The 17,915-nt window shown below is 33.6% G+C and overlaps 1 protein-coding gene across 1 annotated transcript in view; it reads left to right on the top strand.

The window, feature by feature from the left end:
- Positions 1–17,915, top strand: part of LOC140433979 (fatty acid synthase-like) — an 84,313-nt gene that overhangs the window by 15,213 nt on the left and 51,185 nt on the right. The window contains 3 exon segments of the mRNA XM_072521949.1: positions 1,708–1,946; positions 13,968–14,248; positions 15,691–16,034. Coding sequence (XP_072378050.1) covers positions 1,708–1,946; positions 13,968–14,248; positions 15,691–16,034 — 864 coding nt within the window.

The raw sequence follows: 17,915 nt of genomic DNA, 5'->3' as shown, positions 1-17,915 counted from the left end.
ATTTTATAATTCAACTGCTTAGATCGAAGCCAAAATATGAATCCATAATACTCGCACCGCGAGTACTACTTGAGTGGCGAAATACCAGATCTAGCCCCGCCAAAAGCTAGACGACAACTGATGCTAATAAAATCTACAAGCCGGCAAAATCAATTTTACTTTTTCTTCTAGACGATTCTTATTGTAAACAAACACTTTACTTTAGTCGAACAGACACTAAACTGTTTTTCTTCGAAGATTTAAAATGGTATTCAAATTTTTATGAAAAAAACTAACGTTCGAATATATAAGAGGAAATCACCGAAATTAAACCTTATTCATAAAACTTAGATTTTTGGTTCTATGTTGTAGTTAGTTTAGCCGCCATAATCTTTTAAAATTGTTTAAAAAATATAATAATAAAATATTTATAATACTCACGTTTTCAAAGGCCTTTTAAACTTCATGTAAAAAGGTGTCTCCTTGTCCCAAGTCATTTTTAAAACCAAAATGAGTATTTCCTCTTCTTTCTACAAATTTGTTCTAAATTCGCTAATGTATTATTTTAAGGAACGCCTTTAATTATAATTGAAATAATTGAACGGTCTTCTTCACATCGACTGGCATTGTGTTTCGGTGGTATTGCCAAGATAAATAATTTTAGCCAATATGTTGATATTTGTCCCGTATTTTATTGTTTTTAAACAGTTCGGATAAGCCAGCTATAATAGCTTAATGATTTTTTCCGCATTTATAGCTTGCTGGTCCAACTGCCTTATGATTATTTAAATTAGAGATTGCATATTCTATTTCCGACTCTAATATTGGTGGACCAGCTAATTATATGTTTCTATCATAATTAGGCATTTAGGATTACCAGAGAAAAGGTTTGGTATATACGTTTATCATATTTCACATAATTCCTTTTGGTGCCTTTTTGTGATTTTTAAAAAGTTTGTTTTACTGAAAGAGTTTGTTAGTTCTTTAAGCTTTTTATAAAAGTTTATAGAGCTGTGTTTTAAAAGTAGCAGTTCTGATTTTTGGCAGTTTCTTATTATGTTTGTTCCATAATCTTAAGACTTACAGGATCTGATGCCTCTAAATTCTTCCTGTTGATAAATTTCATATTTTTGAACTTCTGGTAGAATATTTTAAGCTCTAAATTTTGTTCATTACTACAGTCAGAGCCTGTTGAATAGCATACTTGACTAAGCTAATAAATTAGCTCCACTATAACCAGATTCTACATGAAATGAGATGATTCTACGTTGCGGATAGCATCTGCATATCTATGCTGGCACTGTTTTCCTTAGCAACGTTGTGTAGATTACATGTCTCTTCAGCACACAGTGTAACTGTTTCTGCCTCTTGTAATGCTTTCCACACTTTACAAGGGATATCAGCTGGTCAAACGCTTTAGCTTTCTTTGTTATTTAGAAGTACTTAAGCTGTTATGACTGCATAGTTTAATTTTTTGGTGTCTATTACAGTTATTAGCTCTGGATGTTTTTATAAAACTCTTAGTTTGTACTGTTGCTTTTATTTTATTTTTGGTCAATTTATATTTTTGAAGATCTGTGTCACCACGACTATGTTTACCATACTAGAAAAATATCTTTTAATGTGATTTTACATTTAAATATCAGACGTACTTAGACATAGTTATATTCATATACCTTATGTAATCTTAACAAATACTAACACTAATTTTTATGTAAAACATTTAAGGTACTCCCGTTGGTGACATAATTGAATGTGAATCTCTTAGAAAACATTTCTGTCAGAAAAGAAACGAACCCTTACTTATTGGATCTGTCAAATCAAACATGGGTCACTCCGAAGTTGCTTCAGGATTATGTTCTTTAACAAAAGCAGTTATTACTATGGAGGAAGGCATAATACCAGCAAATATCCATACTGAATCCTTAGATAGTACCCTGCCTGGAATAAGAGAAAATCAGTTAAAGGTACAAATTTTATATTCACACATAATATTCACACATAATATTCACACATAATATATTATATTAGATGCGTACTTACTCTTGTATGTTTCTGGTTTTTATCCGTTTAAAAGTTAGTATCTTTTCTATGCGAAGGGTTCGTCCATGTTTCAACAAGACGACATGAGTTGTACAGTACTTGGTATCATTACCAACAAGACGTCTCTAGGAATTTTTTTATCTAAGTGGCAGCGTACAAAGGTGCTCTGATGAACGAAAACAATTTATATATAAAAAAGTAAAGACATGATATAATATATATTAATGCTGCTTTGTTTCGTGAATTACAAAAAGGCTTTGAATTCGGTAAAATAGGATTCCTCTGGAGTATAATAATATATATCGGAGTTCTTAACTATCTAGTTAACCTAATAAGAAATCTGTATGATAAAGAACATATGAGTAAAGTGATCTGCAGAGTGCAAATGCAAAGCGATCTGTCACAAGCCTTTGAAACATATGCGGGGTTACAGAAGAGAGATGCGCTGGCGTATCATCTCTTTAATATAACATTAGAAAAGACTATAAGAGATGTCGACTTACACAATACAAGAACAATCTTAAATCGTTAATAAATCAATGCAAAATATATCTTACCCTGACGGTTTGGATTTATAATAATAATGTTTATTGATTTTAATGTACAAGAAAGAATTATAATTCTGGTAAACACACAGTTTGCAGCCGGAAATTTTTTTACTGTTTCCAGGTAATTAGGGCCTGCTAAACCCAAACGTGTCACCAGGTTTGCTTCCTCAGAGCAGTTTCAGAAAATACGACAGCATATCATATTTCCAACATATAGGGTAGTTTAACGCAGCACTACCTACATATATGTAGTGCTGATACCCATCAAATAAACAATACACAAATAAAAAATAAGATATTTTTATGAGAGATAAAAATTATCACACATATTTGCCAAAAAAACTTAACTTTTTATCTAACCTAACCTGCATCGCTTCACAAATCTGTTATTCGGTGTCACCTAAAAACTTCCTTTTATAGGATTTTTCTGCAAAGGCTTTAAAAGGACGGTCCCTTTAAAGACTTATCTCCCCTCATTCCTCTCTTCCATCGTTTTGATATCTTGGTGGAAGCGTTACCCTTGTTTCTCACTAAGGTCACCAAGATTTTCTGGCAAACGCTCGAAGAGGCTGTGGAATTAATGACTTTTAATTCTTATATGACAACTTTGTTTGTTAAAACTGTTGAGCATTTCTTCCACTGTATCCCGGTAATTTTCCGATTTATTGTTTCCAAGAAAATTTTTCACAACTTTCATAAAAGAGCACCATGCCTTACATTCAAGTTCAGTTAACGATTTTATAAAATGCGAATCTTTTATAAGTTGTCGTATCTGAGGCCCATCAAATTATCCTGCTTTCAATCTTTCTTTAGTAAGTGCAGGAAATTTGCTGGACAAATATTCAAAACCAGGACGATTCTAGTCTAGAGCCTTTACAAATTGTTTTATCAGCCCTAGTTTAATATGGACGGAATATAACGGATGTAATATTATTATCTCTCGATTGACCAATGCTTCGTCGACTACGTTAGCTTTTCCTTAAACTAATGCATTTCTAGTACAGAGTCTTAGGTGGGTAAGATATATGAAGAAAGAACAGCTTCTCAAACGAATATAAGAGTAGAATCCAATCAACAACAGACCCTTGGTAAGACCTAGGTGGGGGAATAACATGTTAACTGTTTTAAATCCGCGTTTTAATTTCTAACTGGAATAATCTGTCAAGAAAACAATACTGAACATTGATTAACAAAATTATCACAGCTCTTCCGGTTTTATAGTTTTTAACAATTTTGCAATTTACATAAGCGACGAATGCATATGCATTTATTTTGGAAGTAAGGAAATAAAAAAATTACATACGCATTTAAATTTTATTTCCTCTACCGCTGCCTTGACACATATATGCACCTTCTGTTTCTGATTCAACAGATTTAATTATTCTCTAGGTAGATTTCCGTTATACAATTTATAATAGCTGCAAAGGTCATCCATATTACCGGTAAAGCACAAGTCATTTTCATCAACATATTTAACGTCTTCTTAACACTAACAATCAAAATTATATTAATATTCAAGACAAAGTATTAACCAAAGGTAAGTCAGTTAAAGCGACAACAAATCATTGACGTCATTCTGTACTTTGAAGTAACTCTTAAGTTGAAAGTGAAATATTTGCAAAATTTCGAATGTATATTTAAAATTTAGGAGCTAATTGGAATATATAAAATGAATATCGTATAATATACGTTAATATACGATATTACCGGAAAATATTATAATTATAATTTTGAAAATTCCCCCTTCATTTGAATTCAATATACAGGGTGACTCATGAGGAACTGTACATGCTCCTACTCCTACTTCGCATGGAGGTCCCTATGGGGAATAACAAAATAACAAATGACCATTAACCTTCGGAGTACCAAGACTGGGTCAAGCGTGACCCGAAATTCACTTATTTCTTAATATTTCCTGAAATAATTTTTTTACAAATCCTATTGATCGTAAGTGCTCCTTATCTGTTTCAATCTATTTTTTCGTGTATCATTCGTGAACATGCAAATTACAGTTTTTCCTCTACGTAAAATCTATGATGCCGGGTCAGTCCTGACCCGTTCTTGGGATTTCGAAGGATTTTTCAATATGTTTGTAGGTACACGTAAAACACAGCCGTCTCTAATTACCAGTGAACGTATTCAAGGCCAAATGATTATGTTTGTAGAAATATTAGTCGATAGAAGTTAACCTTGGGAGTAAATGTGGTGTCTAATAGGCATATTCTACAAGAAAGTCCGAGACGAGAGGTCCAACTTTGGTGTAAAGCGGTATTTCACGTTTGTTTATAAATTTAAATCAAGCATCGATCTTGAAGTGTGCAGTATTATATCAAAATGTGGAAAAAGAATAAACCTTTGGGTGAAGCTGAGTTGTATGCCTTACTCCTATCAGATAGTGAAGAAGATGGCCTTGCAGAGCTTGATGACAGCAATAGTGAAGCGAGTGATAATGACGGTTGTGAGCCAGAAGCACATGAAGGTAATTTATCAATTACTGAACTCGAGAACGAGGAAGTTTTAGCGACAACTTCTGAAAATATAGATAGTAAAAGATCTAACGTATCTGATGTTTTGTGCGAAGGACGAACATGGCGTTATTTAGCTCCAAAAAGGGTAAGACATTGGCATGTAATTTATTACAGAAAAACGTAGGTCTAACTAAGAAAAGTCAAAATATTGAGACATGCATGGATGCCTTTAATTTATTTTTTTCTGATAGTATTATGTCAATGATTCTCGAGTATACCAATAAGAGAGCTATTGAGTTCATAGCTGCGTATAACAGTAAGAACGAGGAAAACATGAAGGATTGGATTGAAGTTGATCTAGTCGAAATGCGTGCTTTCTTTGGTATACTTATATTATGTGGAAGGTTCAGAGAGTCCCATGAGAAAGTGCAGAATTTATGGTCCAATACAAATAATGCATTTACGCGTCCTATTTATAAAGCATCTCTAAGCCGGAATAGATTTTGTATTAAGTATTTTGAAGTATATTCGCTTTGATAATTTGGATATGAGAGCAGAAAGAAGAGAACGAGATAAATTAGCTCCTATTCGAGAAATCGCTGATCTATTTGCCCAAAATTGTAGGGAATCATATGAACCATCTGCTTTTGGTACTATCGACGAGCAGCTTATTGATTTTAGGGGACGTTGTCCATTTCGGATTTATATACCAAGTAAACCGAAGAAATATGGTATAAAGGCTTGGACCCTATGTGACGCTGAAAATTTTTATTGCTGTAACTTTGAGATATATACTGGAAAGATTGGTGATCAATGTGAACGTAACCAAGGCCCAAGAGTTGTCAAAACACTTGCAGAACATTGGTATAGGTCTGGTCGAAATATTACAACTGATAATTTTTTACCGACATTGCTTTATCTGAAGAACTCTTATCCAAAAATTTAACTCTTTTGGGTACTATCAGAAAAAATAGGAAGAGTTTACCCAAATCATTGCTTGAAATGACAGATCGCTCACTGTATTCTTCAAAATTTTTGTTCACTAAAAACATTACTTTAGTTTCATATGTAACCAAGCCTAACAAGTTTGTTGTATTGTTATCGACCTTACACAATGAACATGAAATTTCTGATGAAAACCAAAAGTTTAAACCAAGGATTATTTTGGATTACAACAAAACCAAAAGTGGAGTCGATATTTTAGATAAATTGATTCGATAGTACACATGTAAAAGAGCAACAAGAAGATGGCCCTTACGTATATTTTTCAACTTTTTGGATATTGCGTGCTACAATGCTTTCGTTCTATGGAATACGAAAAATCCTGAATGGAATAACCAAGTAAATATAAAACATCGCAGAAAACTATTTCTGGAGGAGCTTGGAAAACAATTAACCTCACTCAATATAAAACGAAGAGCGGAAGCAATACAAGAAGAACCCACCGGATACCATAAATCCGTAATCGTTGCAATAGAGACCACCGGTGTTAGTGTAAAAAAGCAAATAGAAGTGCCGCAATCTGCAACAAAACGAGGTCGTTGTTATTCTTGTAGGGGTAGTGACAATAAATATTCAAAACGGTGTGACATGTGTAAAAGATTTATTTGTAATACTCATTCAAAACGCGAAGAAGTACATATTGTCAAAATTAAATGCAACTACTGCCAAAAAGACCAGGATGGTGAACCATCCTAAAAATTTAAATACAAAAATTTAGTATTATAATTATTTTGTTTCTTTGTTTTTTGTTAAATTAAAGATACTGTATAACAATACTGACTATTTAAAACATCCTTATAAATAAAATGAGAATGGGTCACGCTTGACCCATCATGGTAATCTAAGTAAGTCAAATAATCTTGGTACTCCGAAGGTTAAAAAGTGTCTGCTCCCATTGTTTAACACGTTGCGGACGGCTGTACAAAAAAAATATATACCCCCAGCCGGCGTTTTTTTTATGTATCTAGATTCATTTTTAGCTAACTAACATGCCACAGTAATTTTTCTTGTTTGATTTTTGATATATTATAAGTTTTTTTAGAATATTCTTTGTGGCACAACGTTTGTTTCACGCCGGCCAAGGATTAATTTGTTTATTCCAGCCGGCGTGGTTTGTTACGCGTACCACACGCTATATTTCGCGCCAAATGCATATTCATGATTCTTGAAACAGTAGTGGGATGACTAAATTTGCAGATCGTTTGTATTCTGTGTCTAGTTAGAAGTAGTCTTAGTTGTTATTAGTTGTTGCTAACGGAATGTTGCTATCGTGCCATTTATTGCAATATGGGAGATTATGAAAAAGAACAGAGCCGTCTGCAAGCCATTTGGGATGAGATTATGTCTGATGAGGACAATGAAAGCGAATTTGCCGATGTTTATTTGTCAGAAGAATGTGAACCTGAATCTTTCAATGAGTATTCTTCTGATGACCAATGATAAAGCACCATATGATTGTTTCAAGATCTTCCTTACTGACGACATAATAAATTATATAGTTGAACAAACCAACTTATATGCACAGCAGGTTTTACAAAATTATACTACACCGTCAAATAAGAGGAAACACAAAAAGAAGTGGGTTTCCTACTTCTGAAATGGAAAAATTTTTTGGCATTATTATTTGGCATATTATGTGGATGGGATTATTATAATATCCTCGAATAAAAGCATACTGGAGTAACGACATTTTGTATACAAATTCGATAAAAAGTATAATGTCTCGAGATCGTTTTGAAGAGCTATTAAAGATGTGGCACTTTAGCAACAATAATGACCGATCTGTAGTAAATAATCGGCTAAGAAAAATTACTTCACTTCTCGAGAAGCTAATTGAACAGTTTCAAGCAGTAATGGTGCCATGTGAAGAAGTATGCATAGATGAGACACTTGTGCCGTTTAGAGGACGCCTATTATTTAGGCAATATATAAAGAACAAACGGCTCAAGTTTGGCCTAAAACTGTACAAATTATGTACTATAGGTGGGTATACATACAATTTCAAAGTGTATTCTGGTAATGATAAGACTGATGATGGTAGTGCTTCCGCAGGAGTTGTGTTGCATTTGATGGATAATCTACTTGACTGTGGGCGTACTTTATACACCGACAACAATATATAAGGAGGTAACACAGAAAACAATTCAAATAACGGAATACAGAGAGCTGTTAACTGCAAGGTTATTATTCGGTAAACATCGTGTGGACCACATGGAGAACGAAAAAGCAGATGATATAGAACACCTAGAACACGTTTTGGTACACCAAAAACGAAACCGTTGTGTTGTGTGTTATAAGGCCTTAAAATAATCAAATGACAGGAACACTGCAGCGAATACTTGTTCCCGATCAATTTGGCAATGCAATGGGTGTAAAAAGAATGATTGTATTCCTTGTTTTTTTCAGGAACATAAGATGAACAAGAAATAATATTTTTTTCGTAATTTTACATGTTTTGTTATAATTTACTAATATTCCGATATTTGAATGAATATGCTTATTATAGCTTTCCACTAAAACAGAATTTTTACTATTTACATTTTTTTTACTCATCTTACCAAAAATAGGTTCATAAAATCAAAACAAACGTCCGGCGCATATCAGCCTCTCGCTAGGACGGCTCTTTTTGTATTCCTGCTTAAATAGCACAGTCGCATGAACCGTTTTGTAATACATGCCGTCTAAGTGAAAGTATACCATGTAGTACACCATGTGCCGTCCAAGGATCAAATCGAGTGTGAGACACGTACGCAACGTGTTAATAATATATAGATTAAGTTGGGAATTTTAACTGAAATTTCTATTTGTCATAACTTCTAAACGGTAAGTTAAATGTGTCACATATTTTGGTAAAACGTTACACTACTACCATCCATCTAATCAAGTGATTTATTTAAATTAGCAAAAGATCAGTTTCGGCTTTAAAAAATTAGTTCGTTTGGATCATAGTAGAGATTTTACCCTGTATACGGTTTTTGAAATCTCTAATAAGAATTTGTTGAATACCACAAATAGACAATTAAAATGTCATACTTATTTTTTCCTCGCATGATTACTTAATGCCATTCCTATGACATGAATTAAAAGTTTAGTAAAGTGAATCATCGATATAAAAACATTTATTGCAAAAAATAAATCTTTTTGATCAAATACCTAATTTAATATTCAACAAACAAACCGGACCTGATTCAAACTGAAAAAGATCAGGTCCGGTTCTAAAAAAATTAGCTCGTTGTTCAGAGAAAAAATTTCACGCTTCTGTATACAGTCTTTAAAAACTCTAGTAAGAATAGTATAATTAAGATAAATAGGCAATTACAATGTCATATTTATTTTTTTCCTCTAACCACAGATTTAAAAAATGATATATATATTTTTTTAAATTATATTTTTTTAAAATCTGTTTAATTTATAAGTATTAATACTATCACAGCATAAAAGTTTTTTATCTTTTTCATCTGTTGTCCGATCAATCAAAGACAAAATTCCAAATGAACAACACAGAGTTTATAAAATTCCTTGTACGGACTGCCCCCGATCCTATATAGGCCAAACAAATCGTAAAATCCAAAATAGGATTTATGAACATTCCATTTCTGTTCGCAATTCCGACTTAATTTTAAATTCCGACTTAATTTTTTCATATAATAATAGTCTCCCGTTTTATACCGCTGTCGCGGCTTTGGGAGTATAGCAGGGTAGTCTGCTATATCTAGGGCCTACGGTATACAAGGAAGGTAACATGGCCAGTGCTACGCTTCAACCGTCTATTATTACCCCTGGTTTTACCCAAGGTACTCATTTTTATTCAGGCTGAGTCGACCTGGGGCCTATAGACATTTTTAAAATGTCTAGATGTTCTAGCAGGCGGTGGGATTCGAACCCCGGACCACCGGCTTGCGAGTCAAGCATCCTACCGCTTGCGCTACGCAGGCCCTTAATTTGTTGAATAATTTTTTCAAAAAAGGCCAAATTGTCTCAATAAAAGACATGACGGCATACCCATAATCAATTCAAATCCTGCACTCAGAAATGTTCGCACCAAACACTCGCTAATCTACGCGCTAATTATCTCGTTAACTCCCACGGCAACCTCCACCCAAACCACGTCACCATCGACGGTATAAATGAATCGTTTTCCGTGTTCTCAGTACCAATATTGAATTGGTTAATGATTAGTGTAGTAGTGTCTAGGCAATCGGAAGACTAAGACCTCGGAAGCCCTGAAAGAGACGTCGACGAGGATGTCGAAAGCTCGGCACAAAGATAATCGCCGCGGTATCTATATATATTTGACAATGGCGTCAATAATAATTATTACTATTGTTAATAATAAAAATAATACAATAATTAATAAAAGAAGCTGAGGTATTACTGTTTTTTTTTTTAATTAAAGGTAGGTTGAAGCCTGAATTTAATTTTAATTCGGAAAAATCTTACGAACAATACGAGTGGCTAACTGGTTGTGAATTTAGGAGTAAACTCTTTTGCTGTTGTTGTTTGCTCTTTGTAAATGAAAATGGTGTTTGGAATCATAGTAGTTTTGGCGTTTTAAATAATTGTCATAAGGTAGTGAAACGATATATCATGTCTAAAGCTCTCTTGCAGGCCGTCATCAAAGAGAAAGTTTTTGGAAAAAATAGAATACTTTGGATAATTCAATACAATTCAATAGAATATTTTGGATGAAAATAGAGACGTGCTGAAAAGATTTATTGACGCTGTGTGTTTTTATGTTTCCATGAACTTGGGTTCAGAAGTCACGACGAAACCAGTACATCAGTACTAATTTCTAAGTACGATCTTTGTTTAAAAACTCATTTAGAACAGTCCAGTGTGTTTCAAGGCACCTCAAATCAAATTCAGAATGATTTGATTTTTGCTATTTCGACAGTAGTTTCAAACAAAATAATTGATGAAATTAAACAAACACGCTTTATTGCAATTACTTTAGATGAAACAACTGATGTTACCAATTTTAGCCAGCTCTCTGCAATAGTACGATTTGTTAATAGAGACTGAATTATACAGGAAATATTTTTAGGTTTTATAAATATATCACAAGATAGAACGTCAGACGCATTATATAAAATTGTTTGTGAATTTTTAAAATTCATTAATGGTAATGACAAGCTAATTGCCCAAAGTTATGACGGCGCTGCGGTTATGGCTGGGAATTTGGTAGGTCTACAATTGAAAGTGCGAGAAACATGTTCTAGTGCGATATGTATACACTGTTTTGCCCACAAACTAAACTTAGTTTTATCCCAATCGGTCATGCAGATTAAAGAATGCAAAGTTTTTTTTGAATATTTAAGTGGAATGGCTGCTTTCTTTTCTAAATCCTCTAAACGAACTAAAGCTTTAGATACAATTGTAAAACGAAGACTACCAAAAGTTGCAGTGACGCGATGGAATTACAACAGCGGAATAGTATTAACAGTCTTAGAACACCGCGATTCTTTAATTGAATTGTTTGAGAGTGTTTTGGAGAATGGTGAAAGGTCGAGAGGATTTTTGAATAGTTTAAAAAATGATTTTAATTTTAATTTTTTAATCTTGCTTTTTTATGAAATATTTCCATTCTCAGATAAGTTATTTATTGTATTACAATGCAAGGTAAATGATACTCATCATCATCATTAATGGCGCTACAACTCTTCGTGAGTCTTTGCCGCGTTTACTATTGCCTTCCATGCTTGTCGGTTCTGTGTCAGTAATTCCCATCGTCACACTCTCATTTTCTCTAGATCTTCTTTGACTGCATCTTTCCACCTTTTTCTAGGCCACCCTACAGACCTTCTTCCCTCTGGCCTTTCCCAGAACACATTGTTTATAAGGCGATTGTCGTTACTGCGTATCACATGCCCTGCTCATCTGAGTCTATTGGCCTTTTTATATCTGCCTAGATTTTCTTTTCCGAATAGAGACTCTAGCTCGTTATTGCGTCTGCCTCTCCATTCGTTCGTCACGCTGTCTCTGCAAGGGCCATATATCATTCGAAGAATTTTACGTTCCCACACCAGCAATTTATTTATTTCTCTTTTTGTTAGCGTCCAGGTTTCGCTTCCATACGCGACTGCTGGTCGTATTATGGTCTTATATATCCGGATTTTTGTACCTCGTGAAAGAAGTTTTGACTTCATTAGATGTTGGATTGCAAAGAAAGATCTGTTTCCTGCCATTATTCTCGTTTCAACTTCTCGCTCTAATTTGTTGTCATTTGTGATTGTTGCTCCTAGATATTGAAATTCTTTAACCACTTCGAAGTTGTAATCATTTAGAGTAATGTTTTGCCTTATTTGCCGTCGTTCTTGTTTTGAGACGACCATGTATTTTGTTTTGTCTTCATTTATTTTTAGGCCGATGTTTAATCCAGCTTCTTCAAAGCTCGAAAAAATATCCTTAATTTCTAATGTTGATTGTGCTACTGCGTCTACGTCATCGGCAAAGGCGAGTATGATTTTTGCTAACCCGAGTAGTAAGTCTGGTTTGATTTTTGGATATATTTTTCGCATGACATATTCTAAGGCCAGGTTAAACAATAATGGGGACAACGGATCTCTCTGTCTCAGTCCAGAATTTACGCAGAAAGCATTTGATATTTCTTCCCCTATTCTAACTTGTGCAAAAGAGTTACTTACACACATTTGTGTTACCTCAGCTAGTTTCTTGGGTACGCCGAGCTCGATCATTGCCTTCCATAATGTTGCACGATTAATTGCATCATAAGCCTGTTTGAAGTCTATAAAAATCTGATGCACGTCGTGATTATATTCCCAATACTTTTCAAGCATTTGTCTTATTGTAAATATTTGATCAATAGTCGATCTGCCAGGCCTGAAACCACACTGGTAATCACCAACTATTTCTTTGGCGTATGGTACTAATCTTTTTAATTATATGTAGTGTTGATTAGTGATATTCCTCTGTAATTCATGCATAATTCCTTTTTTTCATTTCTTGTGTATTGGTACAATAATACTACCACACCATTCTATCGGCATTATTTCTGGTTGCCAGGCCATTTCTATTAATTGATGGATTTTACTTATGAGTTCATGACCGCCTGTTTTAATTAGCTCGGCATCAATATTGTCCAGACCAGGGGACCAGTATCATTTACTGGCTTTTGTTAAAAAAAATTAACAAATTTAAAGATGGTATTAACAAAAAGAGAGATGACAAATGCTGGAATTATATGATGACAAGAAGTTTTGAGCCTAAAAGGAAACACATACACACTGATAATGTTGGAGATGTTGAATCGTGCTATCGCCGACTAGATTATCAGATTTTAGACCAAATATATCAACAAATGGAAAATAGGTTAAAGAATTTTGATGACTTAGACTTTCTTGAGCTGTGCAATTTGAATGCATTTAAAATACACATTTTCCTGAAAAATAAATAAAATCTTTGATAATATCAAAGATTTTATTTCCCTTTTGGTAATTCAAAATAATCTGGTTAAGGAAATGTCACAATATCCAAGTTTTTACAATGAAGTTATGGACGAGTTTGCCAAAAATGGTAGAAGAATTGAATTACATTATAAATTTTTATTATAAACTGCTTCCCTTGTTTAATTTCACCACACGTCCCTGAGTAAGTTAAGCAAATAAATTTATTCTCTAAGATAAGTCAAATGAGGTTTGACAATCAAAAGAAGCAAGGACTATTCCAAAGCCTGCTTTAATTTTAATCTCGATGGCTCTATAATAATTATAAAAGTATTCGTTTCAATTATACAAGCGTTCACTCAAGCCAAAGTCGTAGATTTTGCTCAGTTACGTTATTCTTAAATTGCACTATTTATGTTTTTATCAAGTTTTGCATATTTCTGATTTTTTATTTTTTTAATGTCATGGTCCCATCATTTACATGTTAATCGTTAATCTCAATACATATTAAACAAGTTTTTTAGATTGTTACAAAAAATACTAAATTCAACGGTGGAATTATTGGAGTAAATTGTTTTGGATTTGGAGGAGCAAATACGCACATTGTTATAGATTCAAATAAAAAAGAAAAATCTACCATCGTATATGAAAGACCCAACAATCGTTTAGTTCAGGTCTCTGGAAGAACAGAGGAAGCAGTATTACATTTTCTAGATGGTGTGGAAAAGAACCAAGACGATCCAGAATTTTTAGCAATGGTAGATGAAATTCATAAACTTAATATAAAGGGACATAATTACAGAGGGTACGTATATATTTTTTTTTATTTAAAAATTACAGCAGCATCCACCATAATGGTTATTAGCGGCAGCTACAGAATTACAAAATTAGAGTTTATAAAATATTCCTACAGATTTTAACAAATTTACAATATTATTAACTGAAAAATTAGTGCCTAATAAATTACTTAAACTGTTAGGTATGTTAAATGTGAGACGAAAATTTGAAAATCTATGGCATTCAATTAATAAATCGTTAACGGTTACTTGTACATTACATGTTTCACAAATAGGTGGATCACTTTTGGACAGTAAATATGAGTGAGTAGGTCTCGTGTGTCCAATTCGTAATCTCGTTATCACCAATCGTTCTCTTCTGTTCCTGGTTGAGGGTTCCCAAGCTGTAACGCCATTTTTAATTTGCTTTAGAGATGTTTGAAAAGATTTCCATTCGTTTTTCCACTTGCACAAAACTCGATTTTTTATAAAAGCTTTTATATCACTAGCGGTATTTTAATTCTCAGCTTTTTCTATATCGGCACATTTAGCAATTTCACTCGCGCACTGGTCCGCACTTTCGTTGCCAGCAATCCCAATGTGGGATGGAATCCATATAAATCTGATACTCCTAGAATTTTCTTGAATCTTCGTGAGTTCTAGTTTTATCAGTTTCTCAAGGGGATCTTTAGAATAGATCTGTTTAAGGGTTTGAAGGGCGCTTAGTGAGTCACTTAAAATAACAGAGTTAGGAATATTATTAGAATTTATATGCATGATAGCTTTAAACATTGCATAGAGCTCAGCGGAGAAAATCGAAAAGAAGGTTGGAAGACGAAATTGATATGTATCGCTTGGAGTAACGAATGCAGCACCTACTCCTTTATCACACTTAGATGCATCTATAAAGATTTTATAGCAATGTTCGTAATCCTGACGGAGAATTAGATCTAGATTATTCTTAATCTCTGCGTAACAGTTAATATGTTTGTTGTATTGGGTTAGACAAGTATTTTTGGGGGTATTAATTATCGAAGGAGAGGGGCTTTTAATATTGATTTTAAAGGTAATTGAGAATTCGATATTAAGACATCTCAGGTAATACCGTACTCGCTCATAGTAAGGCTCATAGTTCGGTACTATTGGTAAAGAGATTTATATATTTATTAGTGAACGTATTATTAAATAGAGGTTTGTTTACATTTGAGGCTATTGAATTTACCTTATATCTAGTTCAAGCGCTGTATTTTTTTAATTTTCTAATATAAAAATGTATCTTATTGTTGGCTTCAACTTGAATAATGAAATTTGTATGCCGATTTCTATTATAATATGCAATGCTGGGTATACGAAAATTTTCAGAGGGCCCTTCTTGTTCCAAAGATGTATTCATACAGCCTCTTTTAGCTATAAATATACAGTATACAGTTAGCATTTTTATACAGTTATACAGTTATAGTCTTTGTTATAGTTACACGGTATTAGGAGAACATCAGATTAAAGAAGTTGGAAAATATAATAAAAAGCGACCAATCTGGTTCGTATACACCGGCATGGGAAGTCAATGGAATAAAATGGGTAGAGATTTATTAAATATTCCCGTATTTAAAAGTACTATAAATCGTTGCGCCAGAGTTTTAGAGCCTTATGGTATCGATTTACTTAATGTTATCACAAGTGAGGATCCGAAAGTATTCGATAATTTTATCAATCTCTTTTGTGGTATAGGAACTATAGAAATTGCTTTAACAGATTTATTGCATTCATTAAATATTTATCCGGATGGAATATGTGGACATTCCTTAGGAGAAGTTGGTGAGTACTTTATTTGAATTATTTTCTTATTAATTTTGCTAGCTTTAAGTCTCTGTGTTAGCCATTGATAGCATGGACCTCATAGACGTCAGAGATCGCGCAGATAGACTTTTAACCAGTAAAATTAGTCTTGAACTCTGATAAGTGTTTTTTGATTGCAAAATGTCCTCCACAAAAGCTGCTGTAAAGTTCTTGCAAAACACTTTTAATGTGTGATTTTTGCAGTACCCACTGTTGAACTGTACTTATTCTCCATTCATCGGGAATATATAGTTCCACTATGTTTGATCATTCTTTGCTAAATGTGTCTTACTTCATTTTTAAGTCATTTTCGCATGTCTTTTAAGTTATTATCATTCTTTTGACTATTTAAAGGTTTTCACGGGAAGTCAAGGGCTAGACTTAATAAATTGAGATACGAAAATGTTAGGAGAGAAATGGAAATTGATCTAGATATAGACACAATTAAAGTTAACAGACTACACTGAGGTGGACACCTGCAAAAAATGCCTGAAAATAGATAACCAAAATCACCAAAGATTTAAAAAACTGATTATGGCATTGGAGCACGCATGAGTCGAACTTTTTACGTCAGAATTGGAATTAATAGAACGATATAACGGTTATTTTCGTATCTCTACCTCGTCAGCCGTTCGATCTGATTCCGATTCAAACCAAAAAGTTTAACCAATGTGTCCAAAATCTTCCCATTTTCAGTGGTTCGAGCGCAGAGGTGCCACATGCTTTGGTGACGAAGAACTAAACAATTAAATAAATTTTTCTTTGCCCTCTGGTCTTGTCTCGAAATATTAGTAGCTATTGGAGCCCAAATTAGTCAAAATTGAACAACTGAAAATGAAAAAATTTTGGAGACATTAGTTGGACTTTTTGGTTAGAATCGGAATCAGCTCAAATGACTGACGAGGTAGAGATACCGAAATAACAGTTATATCTTTCTATTGAATACGACTCAGACATAAAAAGTTTGGCTAATTAATTTGTTCTTCAATGCTAGAATATATGGCTTTTATTTCATCAGATCAATAGCAAGCTTTTGCTGAATACTACTAATATGTGCATATTTCGACAGCCCAGAGGACAGAAAACAGTTTATTTAATTTATTTGTTCATCTTCAAATAGGTCGTTAATTTCTGGGGGAATCCATTTCTATTTTCGTGTGTATAGGATCATGTTTGTTCTTTAGAATATAACATTCAATAGGATCTTAGCTCAAATTATTCTGTGCTCGCTTCCTATTGAAAATTTGTACTTCTATGTCTTTGATTATTTTTTTTGTTTGTTATGATATAATCTGGGACACATTATGAGAAATCAGCACCGTTATTCCCTGCTGCAGTCTATATTGCAAGGTAAAGTCAAAGGTAAGCGAGGACCCGGTAGAAGGAGAATATTATGGCTGCAGAATTTAAGAACATGGTTTAAGAAAACCTCAACGGAGCTATTTCGAGCCGCAGCGAGCAAGGTCATGATTGCCAATATGATTTCCAACATCCGAAACGGATAGGAACCAGAAGAAGAAGAAATGATATAATCTATTTTATTTTTGATACTGCCATCTGGTATGATCCATATCCATTTACGCTGAGGCTTTTTATCAAAATAAGAGGTCATCATGGATAAATTTTGCTGATGTAAGTTCAGCAACCTGTGCCATCGTTTATTTCTTTCGCCATATCCATACTTACCCATTGCTACTTCTGCATCATGTGGTTTCATCCTCATTTTCACATTAAAGTCGTCTTCTTCTTCGTTTTATATAGATATGACTCTGTCTGTTTTTCAATATGCCTCCAGTAAGTTGTCGTTCCATCATTTTCGTAGTCTTCCCAAAAACCACTAAAGTCCAGAGAAAGACTAAA

The sequence above is a fragment of the Diabrotica undecimpunctata genome, chromosome 2 (assembly GCF_040954645.1).
Source record: "Diabrotica undecimpunctata isolate CICGRU chromosome 2, icDiaUnde3, whole genome shotgun sequence".
In the NCBI taxonomy this organism is placed as follows: domain Eukaryota; kingdom Metazoa; phylum Arthropoda; class Insecta; order Coleoptera; family Chrysomelidae; genus Diabrotica; species Diabrotica undecimpunctata.
Note: the sequence above shows the minus strand (reverse complement) of the source record. Positions and strands in the feature narration are given on the sequence as shown.